This window comes from Theropithecus gelada, chromosome 3, assembly GCF_003255815.1.
Source record: "Theropithecus gelada isolate Dixy chromosome 3, Tgel_1.0, whole genome shotgun sequence".
In the NCBI taxonomy this organism is placed as follows: domain Eukaryota; kingdom Metazoa; phylum Chordata; class Mammalia; order Primates; family Cercopithecidae; genus Theropithecus; species Theropithecus gelada.
Window position 1 is genome coordinate 89,481,382 of NC_037670.1, and position 27,031 is coordinate 89,508,412.

The 27,031-nt window shown below is 40.3% G+C and overlaps 1 protein-coding gene across 3 annotated transcripts in view; it reads left to right on the forward strand.

Moving 5' to 3' along the window:
• Positions 1-27,031, forward strand: part of IGF2BP3 (insulin like growth factor 2 mRNA binding protein 3) — a 156,262-nt gene that overhangs the window by 118,247 nt on the left and 10,984 nt on the right. Inside the window, exons 6-12 of one of the 3 annotated variants that reach the window (XM_025378424.1) lie at positions 1,352-1,633; positions 5,228-5,362; positions 6,898-7,020; positions 9,085-9,224; positions 9,379-9,387; positions 18,576-18,613; positions 26,660-26,681. In XM_025378424.1, coding sequence (XP_025234209.1) covers positions 1,352-1,633; positions 5,228-5,362; positions 6,898-7,020; positions 9,085-9,224; positions 9,379-9,387; positions 18,576-18,613; positions 26,660-26,681 — 749 coding nt within the window. Of the gene's footprint in view, positions 1-1,351; positions 1,634-5,227; positions 5,363-6,897; positions 7,021-9,084; positions 9,225-9,378; positions 9,388-10,755; positions 10,882-18,575; positions 18,614-26,659; positions 26,682-27,031 lie in introns of all 3 variants that reach the window. The other 2 variants (XM_025378423.1, XM_025378426.1) reach the window with 2 other exon arrangements.

The following is a 27,031-nucleotide window of genomic DNA, read 5'->3' on the forward strand; positions in this document are numbered from 1 at the left end:
AAACAAACCCAGAAAATAGAACACAACAATTTGGATGAATATACAATAAGTTAAAAGTTTCCAGATATGAGAGAATACGTATGTACACTCATACATACTTACATAAAATTTTTAAATAGGCAGAATTAATCTATGGTGTTAGAAGTCTGCAAGGGGTAGGGGGGCAGTAACTACTAGAAGCAGGTACTGGTGGGGCTTCTGGGGTCCTGGTGTTTTCTAGTTCTGGATCTGGATGAGCGTGTTCACCTCGTGAAAATTCACTGAGATTTATGCTCAACATTTGGGCACGTTTCCTTGTGTGTTAAAATAAAGATCAAGAATGAAAAAGAGGCTGGGTACAGTAGCTCATGCCTGTAATCCCAGCACTTTGGGAGGCCAATGCCGCAGATCACTTGAGGTCAAAGAGTTCAAAACCAGCCTGGCCAACATGGTGAAACCCCATCTCTGCTAAAAATACAAAAATTAGCCAGGCGTGATGGTGCACGCCTGTAATCCCAGCTACTCAGAAGGCTGAGGCACAAGAATCGCTTGAACCCTGGAGGCACAGGTTGTAGTGAGCCAAGATGGCTCCACTATACTCCAGCCTGTGTGACAGAGCAAGACTCTGTCTCAAAAAAAAAAAAAAAAAACCAGGTGAAAAAGACAGAAACTCTCCCAAAATAGTGTGGTAGAGTGGGCAGATTAGAAAGTAATTCTCTTTTTTTGGTTTATCACCACCCTTGCCTCTTTGCCCCAAATCAGATCATTAACCACAAAGTCAGGGACCACTGTTTACTCAGGGACTGGCTCATAATAGGTACTGAGTGTGACTGGTAGAATTTAATACTCAGGATAGTTTGTGAATAGTTTAGAGATATTTGTCCACTGCTTCTTAAAATGGTTTTAAATACTTCACATTTTAGAGGGTGAAGTAAAAGAGGTATATATTTCTAATGTCTCTTCCACTGTGATTTGGAAACATTAGCCAAGGCAAGAAGCCCACTTGCTTCTCTATTGCTGCTTAGCTATTCTAAACTGTTAATAACCTTATGGGTTAAACTTAACCAAGAGTTTGACAAAATGTTTTTTGTTTTTCTATTTTTCACTAGTAGATGGCACATAAGCTCCCTCTGGAAACTTGTGGCCTTTTTCCCCGCTGCGCCTGTCTCAAAGGAAAATGTGTGCAGGTGGTGGTGGTGCGGGGCGAGGAGGGGGAGGATTATGTGTGTTGCAGGTTTGCTGCTTGTGCTGGGGCTTTACTCAGAAGTTTATAGCTAGTAATGCTGAGTAGAAGAGATGGGTGTTGCTTTGCTAAAAGATGTATCGTATAGACTGATTCCTTTTCCCAAACCTGCCCCTTTTCAACTTTCAGAGCACTAGACAAACTGAATGGATTTCAGTTAGAGAATTTCACCTTGAAAGTAGCCTATATCCCTGATGAAATGGCCGCCCAGCAAAACCCCTTGCAGCAGCCCCGAGGTCGCCGGGGGCTTGGGCAGAGGGGCTCCTCAAGGCAGGGGTCTCCAGGATCTGTGTCCAAGCAGAAACCATGTGATTTGCCTCTGCGCCTGCTGGTTCCCACCCAATTTGTTGGAGCCATCATAGGAAAAGAAGGTGCCACCATTCGGAACATCACCAAACAGACCCAGTCTAAGTGAGTATGCTGAGTGTATGGTGGGTGTTCAGGAGAATTCCCCTTGGAATCTTAGCAGTGTGTCGTTCTGGTACTTGGTGCCCTTCTGAACGCAGCCATGAGGCCTCCTTGTACAGTACTTGGGAAATGTGTAAAAATCTTGCAGTATCTTGGTGTTCATTTCATATAAATCTGGAGCTAATCCTCAGTCTCAAACGGAACCTCAGATTTTCACACATGAATGGAAAACAAATGATACCTAATCCTCTTCTGGTTGGGGAGGCTCTGGAAGACAGACAGGCAGCTTCTAGGTTGTTCTCTGTTCCACCCCTTACCCCCCACCTCCCCTCATTGCTTTTAGAAGTAATTTTCTGGGTCCAATCCGTTTTATTTGTGGCCTCAATACAGAGATAGTTTTTCAGTCTTGCCTTACTCGAATCGCTCATCTTATTTATCCAAATTTTTCCTGTGATTAAGCCATGTGATTAGAATGGCTTTTTCTTCTGGATATTTTTTGATGTTTTTAATTGGTGGGCTTTAAGGGATTGGAAGATTCCCATCCAAATGTTGGAGCTAATTATCATGAGCAGAAAGCAGGAACTATTTGTTTTTATTTACTACTGTAGCCCCAGGGCCAAGGCCAGGGCCTTGCTGCATAGAAGGATCTTCTATTTGTCAAATGACTAAAATGACTACATGTGAATTATGCTTGAAGCCCTTCACATGTGTCTAAGATACTTCTCAGTCCTCATGCATTATATGTTAGTTGTTTTGCTTTAGAAACCATGCTGTTGTACAGTATATGGATATTTTTTGACCCAGAGAAGTTTGGTGACAAGCTCTGCCCCCCATACCTAGCTCGGTAACATGCTACAGGGCACATCTCTGGGCCTGTTACTAACGTTTTTCCTGAAGAACCTGTGAATGTGCTGGGAAAAAGAGGTTGTATCCAAAAATACCATCCTGTAAGCCTTGGGCCAGCTACAGAAATGACAAGATTATTTTGCCTTTTAAATTGAGAAAGGAGAATGATTTTTTTTTAATGTGATCCGACGAAATAAGCTTAATCTTTCCCTAAAAGTTAGAACTACACTGCTGTGTATACTTTGTGTTTGTTCCAGCAGGCCTAAGAGTACATGCGTATTCATCATAGGCACCATGCCTGCATTGGACTAGCTGACCCATTTCTCATGCAGAACCAAAAAGAACTGTACTAAGAGGTGGTCTATACCCACCTGCTCCCTGCAGTGACATCTGATCCTGCCTTCCCCTGCTTTGAAGCAGGAGATATTGGGTGCTGGTTACCTGAATGCAAAATTAATGGCCCTGACCTCATCATGTAGGAGTGGGAAAGACAATTGGACCATAACCATAACCTAGTCAGTCGGCTTGGCTTTTATCTTAAAATTTAAGGGCTTCTTGCTTCCCTTGATCCACCGTTACCTGCAGAAATTCTTTATATGGCTTCCCTTCCTTGTCATGTAGCAGATTAGAATTGTTCCTTTTCGAGCTATTCATTTCTCTGTCAGATGAAAGAGCTGTGACTTAAATTGAACTGTTTGTTTTACTTAAGGCAGGAAAATGGGGATGGGGAAGGGAAGCAATCTTTGTTATATCCGATGATTCATTTGCAGAGCTCTGCCAGTGGATTTAATTAACTCTTGACATTGAAATTAGTCATTATCAGAACCTCTGTTTCTGGAATGGTCTCAGAGGGCCACTTTAATCTCCAAAGCCACATTCCCTTCTCTCAGGGGATCGGAGTTTAGTAATCCAGGCACAGTGAAAGGGTGGAAATAAACTGCAAAGAGGGATGCTAATGTGTTACTGGAAGACACGCATCACTGAAAGTGACTGGGGATTGAAACAGCAGCTGGGAAGATGACTCCTAAGATTGGGACTGTTACCTAAGACACTATTTTTTTTATTAGTTATTTTTAGGTAGCCCTTAATTTGTTTCATGCCCTTATTTTTAGTTTTCTTTCCCTCTTGAGGTAAAGCTTTAGATTTCAACCAAACATTTAGGAAAATGAAAGCCAAACCTTGATTTTATTGGCATGATCAAGTGGTCACTCTCACGGCCATGAGTTATTTAGGTCTTTAAGTGTTTGAGTGGCCAGAGGAACTCAACAAACACTTAATTTTCCCAAAAACACACATTTTTGAGTAGCTGATTTTCTTTCTTGTACTTTTTAAATAACAGCAGACTTATATTTAATTCAAAACATATAAATATGTAAATTAAAAAGTTACCATTCGTCTCACCCGGGTAGCCATTGGTAAGTTGGGGATGTATCTCTATAGGATTTGTTGCCTGTATCTACTAACATGTGTGACTTTAAAAAAGAAATCATGTCATGATATGAATTGCATTATTTCACTTAAGGACTTTGTACTATGTTGGTACCTGTAGTTTTACCACATTTTCAAAAACATCTGTATGATATGAATATACTGTTACTTAACCATCTCTTCCTACATTTAACCATCTCTTCCTGCAATTAGATAATTCTGACTTTCTATCTGTCAGAAATGGAACCTTCCCATGCCAGTGGTTCTCAACCATAAATGATCATCTCACTGCCCCAACCCCCGTGGACATTTGGCAATGTCTGGAGACATTTTTGGCTGTTAGAGTTGAGAGAGAGGCATGCTACTGGCATCTAGTAGGTGGAGGCCAGGGATGTTGGTAAATTTCCTACAATGCAGAAGACACCCCACCCACAGCAAAGAATCTGGCCCAAAAAGTCATTAGTGCCAAGGGTAAGAAACATCGCTCTTGGCCCACGTATGAGACTGTATCTGTAGATATTACTAGGAGTAGATGTTACAGGAAGTACAGTTCTTGAGTCACAAGGTGCTCAGCATTTTGCTGAACCAGTTTGCTCTATACTCTAGCAAAAGTGTTGAGTGTGCCCTGTTACCCATCATCTTGCACATATTTTTTTCTATCTCAATTTTTGTAAGTTTAGAAGAAAATGACATTCTTTTAACTGGCAGACATATAATTACTAGTGAAATTAAACATCATTTTGAGTTTATTGACCACTTGCTTTTCTTGAAGTAGAATTGTCATCTGTCTAAGTTCCATTCCTATCACTGTTTGTTGCAGACTTTCCTCTATCAAGGAGGCAAAATGTGGGAAGAACCTTGCAAAGGGGGGAGCAGACTGGTGAAATCTGCTCATCCAATGAATGAAGAGTGACATACTGTGCAGAATAAGCAGTTCAACTTGGCTTGTGGGATTCCAGTTCCTCTCTTGGCATGCCCTCCAGTTCCTATTTGTTTTAGAGCAGATTGAATCCAGGCTCTTTGTCATGAGACATTTGTTCTGTGGCATCTGAAAGGAAGCTGTAAGCACAAACAGCTTGGGTAGAATGAAAAGATGTCCCTGCTTGGTTGGATTGAGGAAAGAGAAAGGGGAGTGTTCCTAGAATTAAAACTTGCCTCCTAAGGCATTGATGTTGACAGCTTATTGAAAGTTTATGCTCTTGAGGGAAGTGAGTCATCTGCTTTGCCCTGAAGCCCTATGACTTTGCAATTGGTAATTACAGACTCCACTGTGAATACACGCTTACTGCTCTGGTTTTCCTCTCTGCTTGCACCCACTATCAGAATCGATGTCCACCGTAAAGAAAATGCAGGGGCTGCTGAGAAGTCAATTACTATCCTCTCTACACCTGAAGGCACCTCTGCGGCTTGTAAGTCTATTCTGGAGATCATGCATAAGGAAGCTCAAGATATAAAATTGTGAGTAAAGAAAATTGTCCTGTGAAAGAGGTTGATATTTGTGCTCTTGTATTTTTGATATCTCTGACACAATTCTTGGGAATTGCCAATAAACAAAGGGAAATGATACCTGATGAGCTACAGTGACTGGCACTGTTGATTTGGTCGTGAAGTGTCTGTCTTTTAATATTTAAATATTTTCATTCACATTTGAACATAGGTGAGTGGTGATAACGGGGAAGAGAAGTGCAGCTATAGAAGAAGGCAGCTTGGGGAACCTAGGACCAGGAAATATCCTGGATTAACCCAAGACAAGAGCCCCAAATCTTGACTCATCCTTTACTCAGAGGTCATTGGAGCTTTGTCCTTGTCCTCTGCCTGGCCCCACCTTGGAGCAGCAGGGAGTGTGGAGGTGGGGAAGTGCCTAAGTGTCTTCTAAGGCAAACTGGAGATTTATCTGGGTAATGGAGGCAGGAACTCTAAATATTTCTTCCACAGGAACTTTGAGTGAAGGTTGGGTTCTGTGCCACGTTTAGTGTACAGAACAGCGCTGCACTGAAAGCAGAATCCAGCGTAAGGCACTGGAGTTAGTGTGGGGACCTCATCGCCAACCTTAACTTGTAGAGAACTTTAAATATGTTTTAGTAATATTATATGTGGGTGCCATATTATAAGAATGTAATTATTAAAGTAAAAATTTTTAAAAAGAATTATTTTAATATAGAGAAAAATAGGCCAGGTGCAGTGGCTCGTGCCTATAATCCCAGCACTTTGGGAGGCCGAGGCAGGCGGATCATGAGGTCAAGAGATCAAGATCATCCTGGCCAACATGGTGAAACCCTGTCTGTACTAAAAATACAAGAATTAGCTGGGCATGGTGGCATGCACCTGTAATCCCAGCCACTTGGGAGGTGGAGGCAGGAGAATGGCTTGAACCCGGGAGGTGGAGGTTGCAGTGAGTGGAGATCGTGCCACTGCACTCCAGCCTGGCGCCAGAGGGAGACTCTGTCTCAAAAAAAAAAAAAAAAAAAAAAAAAGACAGAAAAAGGAAAAGCCGCAATGACACTTTAAACAGTTACATATATATGACTGGGAAATTCAGAAAGCTACAAAACAAAAAATGAAAGCTCCCCTTCCTGTTCTTACGCCCTTCCCCCAAAGTGTAACCACTGTTGTTTCTTCTGTTTCCTCATATAAATTATGCACATATCTCCAGGTGTATATTTGTACTGGATGGTACTGTTTTTTATTTGTATGTTGTGTTTTGGTAGTAGGGGTTTAGTAATATGGTTTTGAGTAAGAGACTCCATCACTGAAGATATTTCCCGAAGTGAATAAAAGAAAAACTATTTAAGAAGTTAACTTCTGTACTTTTCCTCCCCTTCTATTCATGCATTGCTAGAATGCTGGCCAATTGTCAGCAAGTTTTAAGCTGTACCTAACACAGTGCTTCCCAGATGGTAGGTAGGAAGTAAATGTTTAATGAGTGAATATTGTCTTTTTACCCAAGAATAGATTTACTAACTCTAATTTTATGACCACTTTTCTGTTTACAGCACAGAAGAGATCCCATTGAAGATTTTAGCTCATAATAACTTTGTTGGCCGTCTTATTGGTAAAGAAGGAAGAAATCTTAAAAAAATTGAGCAGGACACAGACACTAAAATCACGATATCTCCGTGAGTGCTCCTTTGCTTTTGAATAAGAAAACTTTCAAACACTGTAAGCTGCATGTTGTGTATTGAGCTTCAGCTAACCCGTGCTGCTGTACTTACACATGGTTTCTCAAATACAGCCTGCTGCCTGTTAGGTTTCTGACCCGTATTGAAAGCATTATCTGCTTCTGGCAGGAGGAACCAAATGCTTTACATTCATATTTTCTAAATGCAGTCTTAACTATGTTTTATGACGTTTATTCCTAAAGTTGGAATATATAACCCAGTTTATTATCCATTGTCATGTAACGCATTATCCCAACATTTGACAGCTTAAGACAATGAGAACATTAATTGCTCAGCTAGTTTTTGTGGGTTAGGAATGCAGGAGCAGCTTAGCTGGGTGATTCTGGCTTGGGGTCTCACGATGCTGCTGACAAGTTGATGCTAGCTGTTGGCAGAAAGCCTCAGTTCCTCCCACATGGGCTTCTCCACAGAGCTGCTTGAGTGTTCTCAAGACATGGCAGTTGTCAAGATGGAAACTGCAATGTCTTTTATGACATAGCCTCGGAAGTTATACTCTATCATTTTTCTAATGTTGTTTACACAAGTCAGCCCTATTCGGTATGTATGTGCGGGACTACAGATAACTGGGTGGCGGGGAGTCACCTTGGAGACAGGCTACCACACCTAGAATCTGTGGATGCTCTGAAATTATATGGAAAGGTTTTTCTTTTTCTGAGGGTGGCCATTCTTAGTTTCAATCAGAGTACTCAAAAAGGTGGGAAAAGATTGATGAACTGAGGAAGAATGGTAGGGGAAAGACTGCACAGTGTTTGTGTACAAGGAGTTTTCAAAGAAGGTAGCAAGGAAGCAGGAAACTTCTGTTTGGTTGTAAATAAAGGGGAAAAAAAGTGGCAAATACAATAAGTAATACTACTTTGTCTTAAATTTACCCCCAGAAAGGGGAGAGTTTTAAAAGCAAAAAAATCTTAGTTATTATAGAAGCAGCTATTTTTAAAACTGTAATACAAAATGCTTGGTAGGGCCAGGTTGAGACTGAATTAGAATTATAGACTTCTTTTTAAAGTAGTCTAAGAGAAATAGTCTTCATTATATAAATGTTTACATTTTTAGCAGGTTTGAAGAAAATGTTAAAGAATAACTTCGCATTCATCTGGCTCAAGGTTAGCCTGTGACATTTCACTAGTAGTGAAAATGAGAACTTCCAGAAGATGCAGGAGATTTGTACCAATAATCCGTATCCTCTCAATTTATGTACTTTGTTCTGTTTTCCATGGCGCATGTCTCCCATTGCTCTTCCTCTCAAGGCTGTTGACCAGCATAGGCTTAGGTGTTTTCAGATATGATTTTCAGTGACTTGTGAAGGTTCAGCAGGACCCAGGTCCCGCAGGGAGTTTCTGAATATTCCTGCCGCTATCTAACATTTTTGTTGTCTAAATGGCCATGAGTGAACCATTTTAAATTTTAGTCAAGATGGATTGATATTCCTCCAGCCTACTTCAATCTAAATTCTAAAACAACTGGTAAAAACTAAGTTTAGACATGTGAATTCTGGCTTGTGTTTTTGGAATATTTCCATGCTTTTTCCTTGCTTGGTGACCCAGAAAATGCAATTGCACGAGAATGCCAATTATGCCTAGAATTGGTTAGTGCAGACTGGGAACATACTTATGAAAGGTTATGTACTTAAGGTATTTGGTTTCCTCAAAAACTATACATCTTTTCAGTCATTTCTCAATTCACTGTTAAATTGTGAAAATGGTTCAACTATGAGCGGTTGAAAAGTAAGCTGTGTTTTTAAAACATGGACTTGAATGAACTATATGTACCCAGTCATCTTTACTTGAGAAGATGGGAGGGCAAGTATTTTCTTCTCTCTTGCAGCTTTACAGTTTTGGATTTATGTCTTTTAGGGCTTATTCATTTTCCATCATGTTTTACCCCACCCACTTTTACATATTACCAGGCTCCACAGTTTGTTTTTAATTGCCATCTGTGGCTGAATTATTAACTGTCTTCCTCCAATTTTCATTCTTTTTCTTTCTCTTCTTTTTCATTCTGCAGATTGCAGGAATTGACGCTGTATAATCCAGAACGCACCATTACAGTTAAAGGCAATGTTGAGACGTGTGCCAAAGCTGAGGAAGAGATCATGAAGAAAATTAGGGAGTCTTATGAAAATGATATTGCTTCTATGAATGTTAGTTTTGTTATGAAGGGCATGTCTTTATTTTAACAAATAGTTAAAACAATGTTTTTAACTGCATTAATATTGAATTCTTTCGTGGCATTATCATTAGAAGTAGTTCTAGTTGATTTTTAGCACCTCAGCAAGTACCCTGGGATAGTATAGGGAAGATACTGGCTGTGACATTAAGCTTTGCTGTCTCTGTGACTTTAGCAAATTATTTAGTCTTTGAGCCTTAGCTTCCTTCTCTCTGAAGTAAGGCTAGTATCTACCTACAAAGGTTAATATAGCACCTCTCTTACAATGTTAATTTGAGAGAGTTTAATATAGAAGAAATGTTACATGAACTGTATTTGAATCACAACTGAACTATTTATGAGCTGCAACTCTATTCTCTTAGATGGTTTACTCAGTCTCTCTGAGCCTCAGTTTACTCATCTGTAAAATGGGACTACTGCCTACCTTGCATGCTTATTAGGATTACAATAGATATAATGCATATAAAAGTTAATGTTAAGATTACAGGTTTAAAACTTACTTGGTTACCCATATAAACCTTGGAGATACAAGAATTTCAATTGATAAAACAATCTGTGTAATGCATCTGAGGCTATTAAAGCAAATTGCTAACATTCCTTAATCAGTGAAATGATGCTGAAAATGGAACTCTTCAAAAGCCTGTCCTAAGTGTTAAAGTAAATTATTTTAAAAAATAATTTGTTTTTCAAGTGGGCCAGTCATGTGAAACACAAAACCTGAGACGAGGGAAATATCAAAATACTGCGTTTGTGAGAAGAGCCTAGAATGCGCGCCATTTTACACCCCACGTGACTTCCTGCCAAGCTCCTTCAATTCTTACTGCTTGGCTCCAAATGTTCTGGAATCCACTGGGATTAAATCTAACCCCCTTAGGCCTTTTAAAAAGATTTTCAAGTACACTCAAATCTCCCACTGTCTATATTACATCCTCAACCCTTAAAAAATTAAACAAATTAAAATCCCCTTTAAGGCTCCTATATGCATTCCAATGATATATTTACTTGCAGTAGTTACATGGGGATGGGCCCTGATTTCCACAGGGCTCAACTTAGAGGCCTCTAGACCCATGGTTGCTAAGTTTTACCCAACGAGTAAAGATCTCTTAATAGCTGGTTTGCTTTTCAATGAACCAATCTTACTTGATTACCTCTGCAATTCTGATACATCACTTTTAGTCTATATTTAGTTTGCCCACAGCATGCAGAATACAGTTGTGTCTAAGCCCTGTACTCATAAGGGAAAGGAAAGCTGCCCTTGAGATACCTTAATGCAGCTGTGGACCAAGGAGGGGGCAAACCAGCACACAGATTTTAAAATACCAAGGGATATAAACAGATGTAAACGATGTACTCAAGTAAAGTCCCATGGAACATCTGCTTTAAGTTTGAGTTATGTGATGATTTCTTTATTAGACAAGAGATCAACAGTTTGCATACTGTCACTTAAAAATGCTAACTTTCCCTTGATTCTTTTAATTGTCAAATTAAGCGGCCTTTTTACTGTTGCAGCTTCAAGCACATTTAATTCCTGGATTAAATCTGAACGCCTTGGGTCTGTTCCCACCCACTTCAGGGATGCCACCTCCCACCTCAGGGCCCCCTTCAGCCATGACTCCTCCCTACCCACAGTTTGAGGTAAGATGAGTGGCCTTGGCTTTCTTTGTGATTGGGCAAAATCTTAATGTAAACCTAGTCCCCGTGTGATCATCTGTTTAGAGCCAACATACGCTCTCCAGTTCTTGCTAATGGAGCCTTCTTATTTGGCCCTTTGTGGAGTAGACATGGGATTATTTTGAAGCTTTTGGATAGTAGGGTTGTCAACATGTGTTTTCAAATATCACAAGAAAAGTTTGGGACTTTGAGGTGGCAGGGGAAGAAACTTAGTAATTGTTTTTATTTTAATTTTTTTTTTCTTTTTTCTTTTTCCTAAGTTCTGGGATACATGTGCAGAATGTGCAGGTTTGTTACATAGGTATACGTGTGCTATGGTGGTTGTTTAAAATTTTTTTGAGACAGAGTCTCACTCTTTTGCCCAGACTAGAATGCAGTGGTACAATCTTGACTAACTGCAGCCTTCACCTCCCGGGTTCAAATGATTCTCATGCCTCAGCCTCCTGAGTAACTGGAATTACAGGTGTGTGCCACACCATACCCGGCTACTTTTTTTGTATTTTTAGTAGAGACAGGTTTCACCATGCTGTTCAGGCTGATCTCAAACTCCTGGCCTCCAGTGGTCTGCCTGCCTCGGCCTCTCAAAGTGCTGGGGTTACAGGCATGAGCTACCACGTGGCCAGTAATTATTAAATACTAAAGGAAAAGATTTTTTTTTTTTTTTAATTTATTTATTATTATTATACTGTAAGTTGTAGGGTACATGTGCATAACGTGCAGGTTTGTTACATATGTATACTTGTGCCTTGTTGGTGTGCTGCACCCATCAACTCGTCATTTACATCAGGTATAACTCCCAATGCAATCCCTCCCCCCGCCCCCCCTCCCCATGATAGGCCCCGGTGTGTGATGTTCCCCTTCCCGAGTCCAAGTGATCTCATTGTTCAGTTCCCACCTATGAGTGAGAACATGCGGTGTTTGGTTTTCTGTTCTTGTGATAGTTTGCTAAGAATGATGGATTCCAGCTGCATCCATGTCCCTACAAAGGACACAAACTCATCCTTTTTTATGGCTGCATAGTATTCCATGGTGTATATATGCCACATTTTCTTAATCCAATCTGTCACTGATGGACATTTGGGTTGATTCCAAGTCTTTGCTATTGTGAATAGTGCTGCAATAAACATACGTGGGGAAAAGATTTTTTAAAGGCTTCTTTCATCTTTGTCACCTGGAAGTCATGGCTTTGCAAGGTCAGGAGTGACTGTGTGTGTTTTCCATGTTGAGTGTTTGCACTTTTTTAAACCAAGGAGATAAGATAGTTTTGTGCACAATTACATTGTTTGTGCGTGTGCATATGTTAAACAGATCTTTATTTTGTAAAGAGGTATGTTATATAAGAAATAAATCTTAGGCCAGGTGCCATGGCTCACACCTGTAATCCCAGCACTTTGAGAGGCCGGGGCAGGAGGATCACCCGAGATCAGGAGTTCAAGACCAGCCTGGCCAACATGATAAAACCCCATCTCTACTAAAAATACAAAAAATTAGCCGGAGTGGTGGCAGGTGCCTGTAATCCCAGCTACTTGGGAGGCTGAGGCAGGAGAATTGCCTGAACCCAGGAGGCAGAGGTTGCAGTGAGCCGAGATTACGACATTGCACTCCAGCCTGGGCAACACAGCAAAACTCCATCTGGAAAAAAATAATAAGAAGAAGAAGAAACCTTTTATACTTGCTTTTTAAGAATAGCAGTTTCCTTGAGGTCAGAAATAGGAGACTAGTGATGGTATGAAAATAATCGCAGCACAGTAGACAGCTGGTAGAATAAATTATTTTGAAAGTAGTTAATAATTCAGTTGCATTATCCATGATAATTGGAGGTATTCATGTGACATTCTAGGATCTTCCTTCATGAATTTGTTTTTACATCGCTCCCTTTTTGTTTGGCTCTCTTATTTAATATTAATATTTTGAGTGATACCTCTTACACCAATTTAGGAGAACGTCCAGGTGGAACAGGTTAGAGATTCCATTGTATCACTACCTAGAATAAATATGTAGAGTAAAATGACATTGAAGTTGTACAGAAAATACAGATGACTCAGATTGTGCCCCTTTTATCCCTTTAAAAATGAAAATTTCCTTTTCCTGTCCTTGAACCCACCAAACTGATAGGGGTTCTAAGCAGTTGCCCTCTTGCCGTGTGTGTTTCTGCTTTTACTGTCAGCAGCATCTTGTCCTTCCTGCAATTCACCTGCCATTTCTAGGATGTTTTGGCCTGGAAATCATATAACAGACAGAGGGATAGCCATCAAAATTTCAGCTACAAGTGAAGTGTGCATAGATTGATTACACGTCCCCTGAAGTGGCTGGCATGTTTGTACCTTGATGCTAAAGGGACTGGTGGAAAGAACCCTAAAGTCAGAGCCCGGGTCTGGCCCACTGCCTCTGACACAATTTTGTGTCACTGAAGGTCAGACTCCTTGGCTCTGGATTTGTTTTCTCACCTGTATAATGGAAAAAAAAAACTGAACTAGAAGCTTTGTGTCTAAAGACTTTAAGTCACACATTTCTAGTTTCTATAGAATTAAATAATATGAAAGGTTTAAGGAGGAATAGGGGAGAATGAGCCTAAAATAGGAATCTGAGAGTACATCTAGAGACTTAACTTTGAACGTGTCCACTAGTTTATGTGTGTGTCATAGGATTGGTTTAGGGCAGGTGTGTCCCCAACACTTCTGTGTAAAATGACACTTACTGAAAGGTACAATGAGCTGATCATGTGAAGTACCTCTGCTAGGAAAGCTCGTATGTAACCCACATTTCTGCTCGTTCCCCTAAATTAGCTTTCTCTCTGGGTGGGTTGCTTAACCTCTCTGTTCCTTTCATTCCCAGTTTGTAAATTGAGGTGTCCCTTTAACTCTTTTTCTCTCCATACTGGTGACACGTTCCAATCAACAAAGCTTTTCACATTACAAGTGGTCACAGAATAGAACATTCTTGGACATCAGTCTTTTACACTTACGTGGATGCTTCAGTAGCCAAAATTCCTAAAGTGAACTTGTAGGTAACCATTTTAAAAATATTTAGATAAGACTGCATATTCTCTGGAATTAGTCATTTTTCTGATACAGTTCTGTGTATCAGGTTCCTATGTTAGAAAAATCAAGAATGCTTTGAGAGAAGTGAGATCATATTAAGAACTTGTATTTCTCAAACACTTCTACAGTCTTAAATGTCTGAATGACTTAAATCAGTGGCAGTTTTGTTTTAAGAATGGGAGGAGGAGGTCAGTGATGTTTACTTAATGAAAGTTGAGCCAAGAGTAAATGTAAGGAAGATGTCACTGGAATAGGTCATCTTGCTTCTCCTGAGTCATTAAGCTAAATCAAATAGGTACAATTAGAAGGAGCAAATGAGAACAGAAGTTGCAGAAGCTGCCAACAGTAAAAACACTGCAACAGGGCAAGAGCTGCAAACATGTAACAGTTTGGTGGTTTCAAGGACAGGCAAAGGAAATTCGCATTCTTAAAGGAATACAACATGGACAGCCTTAGCAATCTGTGTTCTTTGCAGAATTCCGGTGGATATTTTATTCTACATGTATTCCAGGCAGTGATACAGTGGAATCCTCAAATTTATAACTGAATATTTTCCTAAATCATTTACCCAAATCATATATTTCCATAAATCATATATTACTGTTTTTATTTCTTATTTTACATTCATTGGCAATCTGTAAAGTTCAACATTAATTATTCCTTGCCTTAAGAGGAAAAATGTTTTTCCTATAATTAAATTATAATTACCCCAGACAATTTGAATTAAAATCCCTAGGGGTGAGGCATAGGTATCAATTTCGAAAGCTCCCTAGATGACTCCAATGTGTAGCCAAGGCTAACAACAACTGTTTAATTAGTTAAGAACCTATGGCCCACTTAAATAAATAAAAATCTCAGTGGGAGCAAGTGGAAGCTCAGAAATGTATAGTTTTATAAAAGTCATCAGGAATATTTTGCTACCCATTTATTGTCAAGAACTGTTCTTTTCAAGAGATGGGGTCTCACTATGTTGCCCAGGCTGGACTTTAACTCCTGGGTGCAAGTGATCCTCCCACCTCTGACTCCCAAGTAGCTGGGACTACAGGCACACACCATCATGCCCAGCTAAGAACTACTGTTCTACAAAGAATGTTTACTAGTCTTTAGAGGGGTGTTTCAATGTTGGAAAGAACATTTTTTATCAGTACCAATTGCAAGGGAGAAAAAGTTTAGGATAAGCACAAATACATGCTAGTTGTGCATATCCCTTTTTCTACCTTGTTCTATGCTTTAAAGAGTGAAAAAAACCTTTCTCTCTGGACCACCTGCCATCCCAACTTGTAGGAAATATCATGCCAAAAACCTCTGTGGGATGTTGCCATATGTCTGTTTTTACCCTTCTAACTCTATTTTGGCATACGACATATATCAGGATTAGGTTTGGGTATGTATTGTTACAAGAAAAAAAATGGCTTAGATTAGTTTTCCTTTTTCATGACAACAGTTCAAGGGTAGACAATCCAAGACTGGAAGTGGTTCCACCATATCCTTCAGGGTTGGTGCTTCTATCTGCCTTGTGTGCCATTCCCTGGCCCAGGATAACTGCTCAAGCTCCAACTATTGGGTCTGCTTCTAGCCAACAAGAAGGATAAAGGATTGCTGGGTGTGGTGACAGACACCTGTAGTCCCAGCTACTGGGGAGGCTGAGGTGGGAGGATTGCTTGAGCCCAGGAATTTGAGTCCAGTCTGGTGAGACCTCATTTCAAACTGAAGGATAAAAGATCAAAATTGGCAGCATCCTTATTTAAGGACACTGCCTGAGGATAGCTTTTCATACTTCTGTTGGCCTCATGTTGGCCAGAACATACCACTGGCTGTGTCTAGCTGCAAGAGAAGCTGGGAAACAATCCCTATGTGGGGGCAGCAATGTGTCCATTAAACACAGGGTCTATTACTAGAAGAAAATACATGTTGGGGACAGCTATTTGTCTGCTTCACTGGGTTTGGCACTATTGCCTGTTAAAGGAGCCTCCCAGAGCCTGGAAGAGAGGAAGCGAACTTTTAAGTTCTCTCAAAAAGCAGAATCTAAATTCTGGAGGAGAAAATTCCATATTCCAGATTCCCATTCCTGTGGTTATTTTCATCTAAATAAAAACACCGTTTTTCAGAAAATCATATTGTCCCTGGATACAATTTGGATACAATTAGAGTAAATTCTACTTTCAAACAGCTGCCAGGCAATCTTCTGGCTTAATGTTCAGGGGAACAATTCTTTAACAAGTGTTGTTTGAGTATATAACTTCAAGTTGTGGGGGGTAGGGGGTGGTTGCAAGTACTTAGTTGGAATAGCTTCACCTTCACTATTTTTAGACTTTGTTCTTTTTTTAAACCCAAATCACTAATACTTATCTATTTTGTGTACCTAGTGGTCACCACTTTTTGAAATACAAATAAACTATTGTTTTTAAAGGCAATAAATCTCCCAAAGCTTTACCAGTTTCTTTGCTTATCATTGCTTTTTTTTTTTTTTTTTGGAGACAGAGTCTTGCTCTGTCACCCAGGGTGGAGTGTGGTGTCGCAATCTCGGTTCACTGCAAACTCCACCTCCTGGGTTCAAGTGATTCTCGTGCCTCAGCCTCATGAGTAGCTGGGATTACAAGCACGCACCACCATGCCTGGCTAATTTTTGTATTTTTAGTAGAGACAGCGTTTTACCATGTTTGCCAGGCTGGTCTCGAATTCGTGACCTCAAGTGATCCTCCCACTTTGGCCTCCCAAAGTACTGGGATTACAGATGTGAGCCACTGCAGCCGGCCTATTCTTTAGCAAGAAAAATGAAGCCAAAAAGAAGCAATGATAACGACCAGGCGTTGCAGAGAGCCGAGGAGGTGGAGGTTGCAATGAGCCGAGATCGTGCCACTGCACTCCCGCCTGGGTGACTAAGCAAGACTGTCTAAAAAAAAAAAACAAAAAAACAAAAAAAAAAAAAAAAAAAATCATATTTTTTTTTGTTGGGGGTCTTTGATGTTATTAAAAAAAAAAAAAAAACTGGGTTAGAAAGTTAAAGATCAACAGGCATTTTGCTCTTAGCACTTTTAAACTGTTCCTGAAGTGCATTCTGGTATCTATACTTGCTGGTGAGAAGCTTGCTGTTCCTTTGAAGCTATCACAGATTATGTACTAAGATCATGTTTATCCTTGATGTCCTGTAGGTTAACAGTGAACTTCTGCTTTTATTTTAAATGTATATTGCCTGTCAAGAAGTAGGTTTTGATGGCTAAATATTTCAAAGAATCTGGTTTTTTTTAATATATACTACTTCCTTTTTCTTTCAGAATTGTTTCATTACTCATGTTTTCTCATTCCTGCTTTGTAGCATGAAAGTAGAAATGATGCATCTCTTTGGATAAATCCCTTGCCTCTATTTCATTCTAGAATTTTGCCCACTAGTTCCCCCACAATATTCTCTTCTTCCCAGAACCTGCCAGGTTGAGTCCCCCTAGAGCCAAAGAGTTGGTTCTTCCAACAGACAAAAAGTCTCTAGTTCCTGCCTAGCAGCTGGCTCATGCAGTACTTAACTGGCAAACTTCGAGTTTATAAATGACAGGAAACGCGCCTTTCAGAAATGCTCAAACAGTAGGGAAGAAGGAATTGGCAGCTAGTGAAGCAGAGCAAGCAAGAGCTGGAATTGGCATAGTGCATGTCGCCTTAGCTGGATGGTCTTGGCAGCATGCAGTTGGGTTGGCAGAAGTAAGCCCACGGGCTGCTGGCTTCATAGTTTTGATAGCCTCTTTGGAGTCTTCTCAGAAGTCTCCAGAATGATAGTGTAACCTTAAAATGGCTAGCTTTCTGCTTATGAAAGAGGCAAGAGAGATAAGCACTTTTTTAGGCTTAAGGTACTCTAAGAAACAAAGGGCGAGGTGCAGTGGCTTATGCCTGTAATCCCAGCACTTTGGGAGGCCAAGGTGAGAGGATTGCTTGAGACCAGGCTGGGCAACATAGGGAGACTCTGTCTCTACAAAAAAAAACTTCTTTAGATTAGGCAGGGGTGGTGGCCTGTGTCTATCCCAGCTACTTGGGAGGCTGAGGTGGGAAGTGAGGTCAAGGCTGCAGTGAGCCATGATTGAGCCACTGCACTCTAGCCTGGGTGACAGAGTGAGACCCTGTCAAAAAAAAAAAAGAAAAATTATGAGTTGGAGGCAATTTTTTACATCAGATGACTGTTTCAGGGAGTCTCTTAATCTTGCTCACAGTGGGTGCAACTCTTGTCAGTAAACAATTTCTAAGTAAATAACTTATCGTGCACATTTATTATCTCTGAGAAGCCTCGGTTATCTAGTTACGGCAAAAAACTTTTCTTTGCCTTTTTTTGTTTGTTTGTTAGGGACTTCAATATTTTATTCAGGTCATAGAGTTGAGTAAACTTAGTTTCAGTTCCAGACCAAAATCCATTAAAAAAAAAAAAAAAAAAAAACCAGGAATATCTATTTTACAAGCCAAAGGGAAACCCTGGCATCCTTCCAGGTTCATGGAGGCCGGCCGTGTTGGCTGGCATACATGTCTCCATGCCTTTGTGATGTCTTAAATTTTGTTCCCCACAAAGTAAATACACTTAACCTTACTGTTTGCTCATACTTATGTTTTCACGATAGATGATTAGGAATTACTCATTGGCAGACTTCACCAGTTATGCAAACTTTCAGTTGAGCAGCTTTGTTCTTCTGTTATTTCAAGCCATAGTTCAGAGTCTGCCAAGAAGTCCAAAGGAAGTTTTGCTGATAGGCATCTGGCAGAAATCCACTGGGAAGCAGCTTATGTCCTGTGAACATCCTTCGGTCCCGAAGAATGTATCCAAGAAAAGGTTCAGACAATGCAACTAGACCTTAACTTAAATGGAAGGAATGCGTAGCGAGACTGGGTAACGCTAATGTGCCTTTTCCAGCCTAGGTCTCATAGACTTAAATTCACAGGTGAAAAAGGTTTATTATAATCTTTGCTCTGCCTGCTGAGTTTTGCAAGTAAAAATTTAAATTATCTGCTTATTTGGGGTGTCCAAATCCTGACACAGGCTTGTTCTAGGATAGGCTTATTGTAGTCTCGATTTCTTCTTTTTTATTTTTTGAGACAGTCTCGCTGTGTTGCCCAGACTGGAGTACAGTGTCATGATCTTGGCTCACTGTAACCTCCACCTCCCTGATTCAGGCGATTCTCCTGCCTCAGCCTCCTGAGTAGCTGGAATTACAGGCACGTGCCCAGCTAATTTTTGTACTTTTAGTAGAGATGGGGTTTCACCATATCAGCCTGGCTGGTCTCAAACTCCTGACTTCAAGGGATCCACCCGCCTCAGCCTTCCAAAGTTCTGGGATTACAGGCATGAGCCATGGCGCCCGGCTCATGGTTTATTCTGAATCCCACATAAGAATGAATTGTACCAGAGAGCCAATTTAATGATTGGCAAAAGTTGACAGCGTATTTATGTGAGCTGCCTTACATTCCCAGAGGAAAATTTTCTTGAAAAGTAATCTTTGGTTAAGAAGTTGCTTTGTGGATAGGAAATTGGAGCAAAGGGAATTGGACGACATCCAGAAATGTCTTCACCAAGCCTCAGACATCTGATGAGTCAACTTTTCTTTAAGACATGATTGCCAACAGCACACATCATTGTCCGTCATTCTAGGGCAGCATCTCCTGGTGTGGAAAAACACTTAGTTTGCTTCTAACTCTGCTGCTTCTATTTGACAAATTCTGTTGCTTCTGTTTTCATTCCAGGATAAGACATTTTAAAGTCTACACATTGATTCTTCATGTATGTGCCCTTTTTTTCTGTTACATTTGGTCCTTTTGACCCTTTCTGCTGGCCACCATTCCTTTTCCAAAGCTTCACACAACATTTCTCTTAAGTTTATGCTTAATCTTCATTTTGGGTTTGTTATTTCTCATCAGCAAAACAAGAACATGGACAGCCCTTCATCACTATGTCAGAAAGATAACTTTGTTTTTGTTTCTCACAGCGGCAGCCTTGGACGTATTCCAGGCTAAGACACATGCATGTTTAGGCCAGGCTTTCACTCTGAGGAGGATGCTGCTACATGAGTGTTCTCTGGGGATATTGAGGAGTTGCTCTCTGAAACCAGTACCAGGAATAGTCATTTTTAATAAGTAAATGAATCGTTTTTCTCTCATAGTCATGGGAAATCATGCAACTAACTTTTTAAGAAATTAGCTGCGAGGAAGCTTAAAGCCAAATTTGTATAACAGCATTTTTGGCTTTATCTTATCTTGAGTGTTCAGGTCCCTATGCTCTTATTTCTTCACCTCCTTTGTTTTATCTTTCCAGATTATGTGTATTTCATAAGCAGCATAAAATTCTTTTTGGAACAAGGCCCAGGAAACAAATAATTACAGTCATGATGAAATACTGTGGGGTAAATCTGGGAAAGTTACACATTAGGTTTAGTTTGATCATTGAAAAGGTCTTTATCACCACCAGCCTCCCCCAAGTATATTGTTCAGAAGAACATAATATGGACGTTGTTAGTGAGATAAAATATTTAGATCCCACCCTTAATTTTTTAAAAAATGGTCAAGATTAACTTAATGGTCTTGATACAATGATGAAGTAATGCTAACATTGAGCACAGTTTATAGTCAGTGTTGGCATTAATTCAATTGGTCTATCCAGTTATAAAATAAAAAAGGCCATAAAGGGATAAATGACATATGGTAACTGTGTGACACACTGGGAGCTGTGAGTTATATAGTATCTTCCAAAGAGAGATGCTCTTCTTCTGACTTAAATAGTGAAGAATGAAATAATTTTATTTTGTGTTCTTTGTTGATGAAGAGAAACAAGTGATCTGGCCAAGCCGTGCAGGACAGGCCCTAACACAAATCTCCACATAATAGTTTAGTAGGAAGGGAAGTCCTCCTCTGATGTATGTGTTCTAAAACTGCTAAATAGCCACAAGGGAGATTTCATTTAACTAACAGCTACATTAATACTTGCAGTGTGTTACATTATCCTAGAAAACATGGGGCATGCCAGAGAACTTTGCCAAGTTGTAAACAATATGGTACAAATTTAGTACATCTGTTTATACAGGTGCTGAAGAAACAAATGATTAGAGATGGGTGGGTGATTAGAGATGATGAATTGAATTTTGGGTTAACTCTTACATAAATAAGAGGTATATGATGGGGGTTGAAGATATAAAGGAAGAGACAATAGAGTTTAAATGATTTTCATTTGTAGGAAGCTAGTTGATATGGGTTGGCTGTGTCCCCACCCAAATCTCATCTTGAATTGTAATTCCCACTTGTCAGTGGGAGGTGATTGGATCATGGGGGCAGATCCAAGGGGGAACCCTTGCTGTTCTTGTGATAGTGAGTTCTCATGAAGTCTAAGGGTTTAAAAGTGTGACACTTGCCCCATGCCTTACTCTGTCTCTCTCCCTTCTGCTGCCAAGTAAGACGTGCCTTGTTTCCTCTTTGTCTTCCGCCATGATTGTAAGTTTTCTGAGGCCTCCCCAGCCATGTGGAACTGAGTCAATTAAACTTTTTATTTTTATTTTTTTTTCCTCTGAGACAGTTTCGCTCTGTCGCCCACATTGGAGTGCAGTGGTGCAATCTCAACTCATTGCAACCTCTGCCTCCCAGGTTCAAGCAGTTCTCCTGCCTCAGTCTCCCGAGTAGCTGGGACTACAGGCACACGCCACCATGCCCAGCTAATTTTTGTATTTTCAGTAGAGATGGAGTTTCACCATGTTGCCCACGTTGGTCTCAAACTTCTGACCTCAGGTGATCCACCCACCATGGCCTCCCGAAGTACTAGGATTACAGGTGTGAGTCACCATGACCAGCTGAACTCCTTTATAAATTACCCATTCTTGGGTAGTTCTTTCTTTCTTTTTTGGTTTGGTTTGGTTTGGTTTTTGAGACAAAGTCTCGCTGTGTCTCATCTGTACACAACCATCTTATGCAGGTTTAAGATACTTTGCAACTTAAAAGTTTCAATTCCTTTATCTTCACCTGACAGTTATTTTGCTTTATCTGAAGGTGCTTTATAAAGATTTTCAGAAAGTTCAGTTTTCTGTTTTTCACTAATTCATGTAATGATGCAATCAGATCTTTAAACATAAACTTCTGTGTCTTGGTACAAATAGTTCTAAGAATTTATGTAATAGAACGTCTGAGTCAAAGAGCACAAACTTTTAAAATTGACAGACAACTCCAAATCATCATGGTACCACATGTATTTTATGGTCAATAAATTTATTAAAGAAAGGAAGGAATCATTTTAGTATAAATCGTGCCTTTCACTTTTATGAAAAATAAAGCAGCCGGGCACAGTGGCTCACACCTGTAATTCCAGCACTTTGGGAGGCTGAGGTGGGCGGATCACTTGAGGTTAGGAGTTCAAGACCAGCCTGGCCAACATGGTGAAACCCCGTCTCTACTAAAAAATACAAAAATTAGCTGGGCATGGTGGCATGTGCCTGTAATTTCAGCTATCCGGGAGGCTGAGGCAGGAGAATAGCTTGAACTTGGAAGGCGGAGGTTGCAGTTGCAGTGAGTCGAGATTGTGCCACTGCACTCCAGCCTGGGCAAAAGAGCACGACTCTGCCTCAAAACAAAACAAGAAAAAGCAACGTATGATTCTAGACCATATACCTAGTATATATTAGTCCAGTTTCACACCACTATAAAGAACTACCTGAGTAATTCCAGCACTCTGGGAGGCCAAGGCGGGCAGATCACTTGAGGTCAGGGGTTCAAGACCAGCCCGGCCAACATTGCTTGCTTTCAGTTGTTGCTTTCAGTTCTTAATCTTCAGTCTACCCCTATTTTTCAAAATAAAAATAACAGACTGTCTCTGGATGCCCTTTTCAGCGTTTCGATGATCAAAGGTTTAAACTTTTGCCAACTCCACAAAAGAAATTTCTTTTGACTCACAGGAAGTCATACCAAGGTCAGTCAAGGGACTTGTGAGAGGACAGGGGAAGGCAGCCCCTTGAGTGACAGTTCTAGTGGGTACTTTTCTTTAGAGCTTTCATGTATATTTTTGACAGCTCAGGAGATATATATATATATATATATGTGTGTGTTTTTTGTTTGTTTGTTTGTTTTTTTGAGACGGAGTCTTGTACTGTCACCCAGGCTAGAGTGCAATGGTGCGATCTCTGCTCACTGCAGCCTCCGCCTCCCAGGTTCAAGCAATTCTCCTGTCTCAGCCTCCCGAGTAGCTGGGATTACAGGCACCTGCTACCATGCCTGGCCTATTTTTTGTATTTTTAGTAGAGATGGGGTTTCACTATGTTGGCCAGGCTGGTCTCGAACTCCTGACCTTGTGATCTGCCCACCTTGGCCTCCCAAAGTGCTGGGATTACAGGCGTGAGCCACCGTGCCTGGCAGCTCTGGCTCTATTTTAAAGCATATCTGTACCCACTGAGAGCTTCATACTGGTTTATGAATCCGGCTTAGGAGATAGAGAAACCCAGGTTTGAATCCTGGCTCCACCAGGTGGTGTGTGACTTCAGGCAAATAACCTCTCTGGCTCAGTTTTTTCAGCTCTAAAATGAGAATGTTGTTAGTTTCTAGAAATTGGATCTGTTTTGGGGTACAAATGAGGTCATGCACCGTACCTCACACAGAGGAGACACAAACTGATCTTGCCACATGGCTGCTGCATACACTTACCCTTGTCAGAGTTATTTTTGCCTCAACCTGAATTTTTATCTCAGCATGCTTTTTACCCATCTCCACTACTCTTGTGTGAAAACAAAGGCAGTATTCAAAGGTATCATAAATGTCTTAACTGGAGTTCTACTGGAATGGAGAAACTGGAATTCCATGGACTGAGCAGGGGCCTTTTTGTATGGGGATTTAATAATAATTAGCAATTTTAAATATTCAGGCCCTTTTGACTTAGCAGTTCTACTTCTAAGAACATGTGCAATAGAAGTATTTACACAGGGCACAACTTTTTTGTACCAAGGTTTTATTGAAACATTGAAGTTGGAAACTATGCACATACACTGTAGGTGAGAGAAATCAGCTGTGGTGTATCTATTTGAAGAAATACTCTTGTCAAAATGCAGTAGGGATGTTTGAGTGATATGAGAAGATATCCAAGTTAAGGTTAAAAAAAAAAAAGCAAATTAGGATGTTATTTATTGTATCCATTTCTTATTTAAAATTTTTAATACATTTTTTAAACTTATGGAATATGTCTGCCTGACCTTTCTGGTTTTCCATGTCTCTCTTTTCACTGGGCTTCTGTCATTCTTCTTGAGCATTTGGCTTGAAAGGACTAACTACTGAAGCTGTTTGGGTGTAGCACTTACTTTAGGTAGGTAGTTGATTGTAGAAGTCTAAATTACTTGGTCATGTATAAGTTTTTCTGATTAACCTTGGTAATTCCTAGATTAATTCTTGATATTTTCAGATTTGTTGGCGCACTGTTGTACTTTAATTTTTCTCTTGTCTAGGTATCCGTTCCCATTTCAATTTTATTGGAAAATAGGCAAAAGTTATTCCTTACATTCAAAGAACCAGCCCTTTTGTTATTTCTGGAGTGTTTTTGTTAAAAATATTTTCTTCAGTTCTTGTGATAGTTTGCTAAGAATGATGGTTTCCAGGTGCATCCATGTCCCTACAAAGGACACAAACTCATCCTTTTTTATGGCTGCATAGTATTCCATGGTGTATATGTGCCACATTTTCTTAATACAGTCTGCCACTGATGGACATTTGGGTTGATTCCAAGCATTCTTAGCAAACTATCACAAGAACAGAAAACCAAACACCACATGTTCTCACTCATAGGTGGGAACTGAACAATGAGATCACTTGGACTTGGGAAGGGGAACATCACACACCGGGGCCTATCATGGGGAGGGGGGAGGGGGGAGGGATTGCATTGGGAGTTATACCTGATGTAAATGACGAGTTGATGGGTGCTGATGAGTTGATGGGTGCGGCACACTAACATGGCACAAGTATACATATGTAACAAACCTGCACGTTATGCACATGTACCCTAGAACTTAAAGTATAATAATAAAGTAGAAAAATTGTATAATATAACTTGGAATAAACATTGAGTTTAAAAATATATATATTTTTTTTCTTCAGAGGAAACCAAAGGCTTAAAGTTGTTTAAAAAAAGTAGTTAAGGGCCGGGCACAGTGGATCACCTGAGGTCAGAAGTTGGAGACCAGTCTGACCAATATGATGAAACCCAATTCTACTAAAAAGACAAAAGTTAGCTGGGCATGGTGGTACACACCTATAATCCCAGCTACTCAGGAGGCTGAAGCAGAAGAATCGCTTGAACCCAGGAGGCGGAGGTTGCAGCGAGCCAAGATTGTGCCACTGCACTACAGCCTAGGAGACAGAGCAAGACTATGTCTCCAAAAAAAAAAAAAAAAAGTAAACAACTGAATTTTTCCTTTAAAGATTTAAGATGATATTAGCTGAGATTTTTCTTGAAAAATGTAAACAAACAAAAAAGGTAAACGATTAACTGAATTTTTCCTTTAAAGATTTAAGATGATAGTAGAGATTTTTCTTGAAAAATGTAAACAAATGAGGTAGCAGAAAGGATACGGCCCAACTACTTTTGAGTGGGATTGATTTTTCACCTGTATCATAGGTGGGAGTCTAGAGAGACAGAGAGACTCTCAGGTTTAAATAAACACGATTAAAATTCCTACCAAACAGGGCGAGTAAACTGACCTACAGGATGGCCTCCTGGTAAGTCTGCGTTGGGGGACAAGCAAGTGGCACGGCCTGTGTGTCCGGTGCGGAATTCTGCCGTTGGTGATCAGTACCTCTCCATGGATTTATGGTGCCTAGTGCTCTGCTCTTTGCCTCTGCTCTGGGCTCACAGGAAAAAGTTGGAACCGTTAGTGCCACTAGTGATCTCTGTGTGGGAAGAATGATGTCATTTGGTAGTCAGACATTAAATGGCACAAATTGGTTTCTACATCTAGTAAAGCTGTCATAGCCCAGTGTTACTGTTTTCTTTGGCTGATTTTTGAAAACTGCTTTAAAATGTTAAAGATTTCTATCTAGTTCCTGAGATTTTTGAAAGCAAAACTGTTGCTCTGCTGTTGTTTGAGACTTAAGAATTTCAGGCCGGGCTTGGTGGCTCACACCTGTAATCCCAACACTTTGGGAGGCCGAGGCAGGCGGATCACCAGGTCAGGAGTTTGAAACCAGGCTGACCAACATGGTGAAACCCTGTCTCTACTAAAAATACAAAAATTAGCCGGGTGTGGTGGCACACACCTGTAATCCCAGCTACTCAGGAGGCTGAGGTAGGAGAATCGCTTGAACCTGGGAGGCAGAGGTTGCAGTGAGCCAAGATGACGCCACTGCCCTCCAGTCTGGGCAACAGAGCGAGACTCTGTCTCAAAAAAAGAAAAGAATTTCAGAAAAGTGTTGAGGTTAAAAAATTAGAAATTAGGAGCTGTCTTATGGCAGTGTGTATACATACTACAGTACTGATGGGTTAACTTGAGTACTTGGGAGCCGAATTTATAGTATTATGCAATAGGAATCTAAGATTCACGAGAATCCCATGAAAGTGTTAAGTAGTTCGTAGTTCATGTGTAAGTTGTATAAGACAAAGTATCTTCTAATATTTCTAGAAATATTTGCTGATTGGGTATACATAGTGGGTTTTTTGTTTTTCTTTCTTTCTTTCTTTCTTTCTTTCTTCTTCTTCTTTTTTTTTTTTTTTTTTTTTTTTTTTTGAGACAGAGTTTCACTCTCACCCAGGTTGGAGAGCAGTGGTGTGATCTCAGCTCACTGCATCCTCAACCACCTGGGCTCAAGTGATCCTCCCATCTCAGCCTCCCCTGAGTAGCTGGGACGACAGGCACGTGCCACCATGTCTGGCTAATTTTTGTAATTTTTGAAGAGGTGGGGTTTTGCCATGTTGCCCAGGCTGGTCTCAAACTCCTGGGTTCAAGCAATCCACCCACCTTGGCCTCCCAAAGTGCTGGGATTACAGGCATGAACCACTGTGCCTGGCTTTTTCTTTTCTTTTTCTTCTAAATTTTTTTTTTTTTTTTTTTAAAAAAAGCGTTTTTCTTTTTTTTTGAGAGGGAGTCTCGCACTGTCGCCCA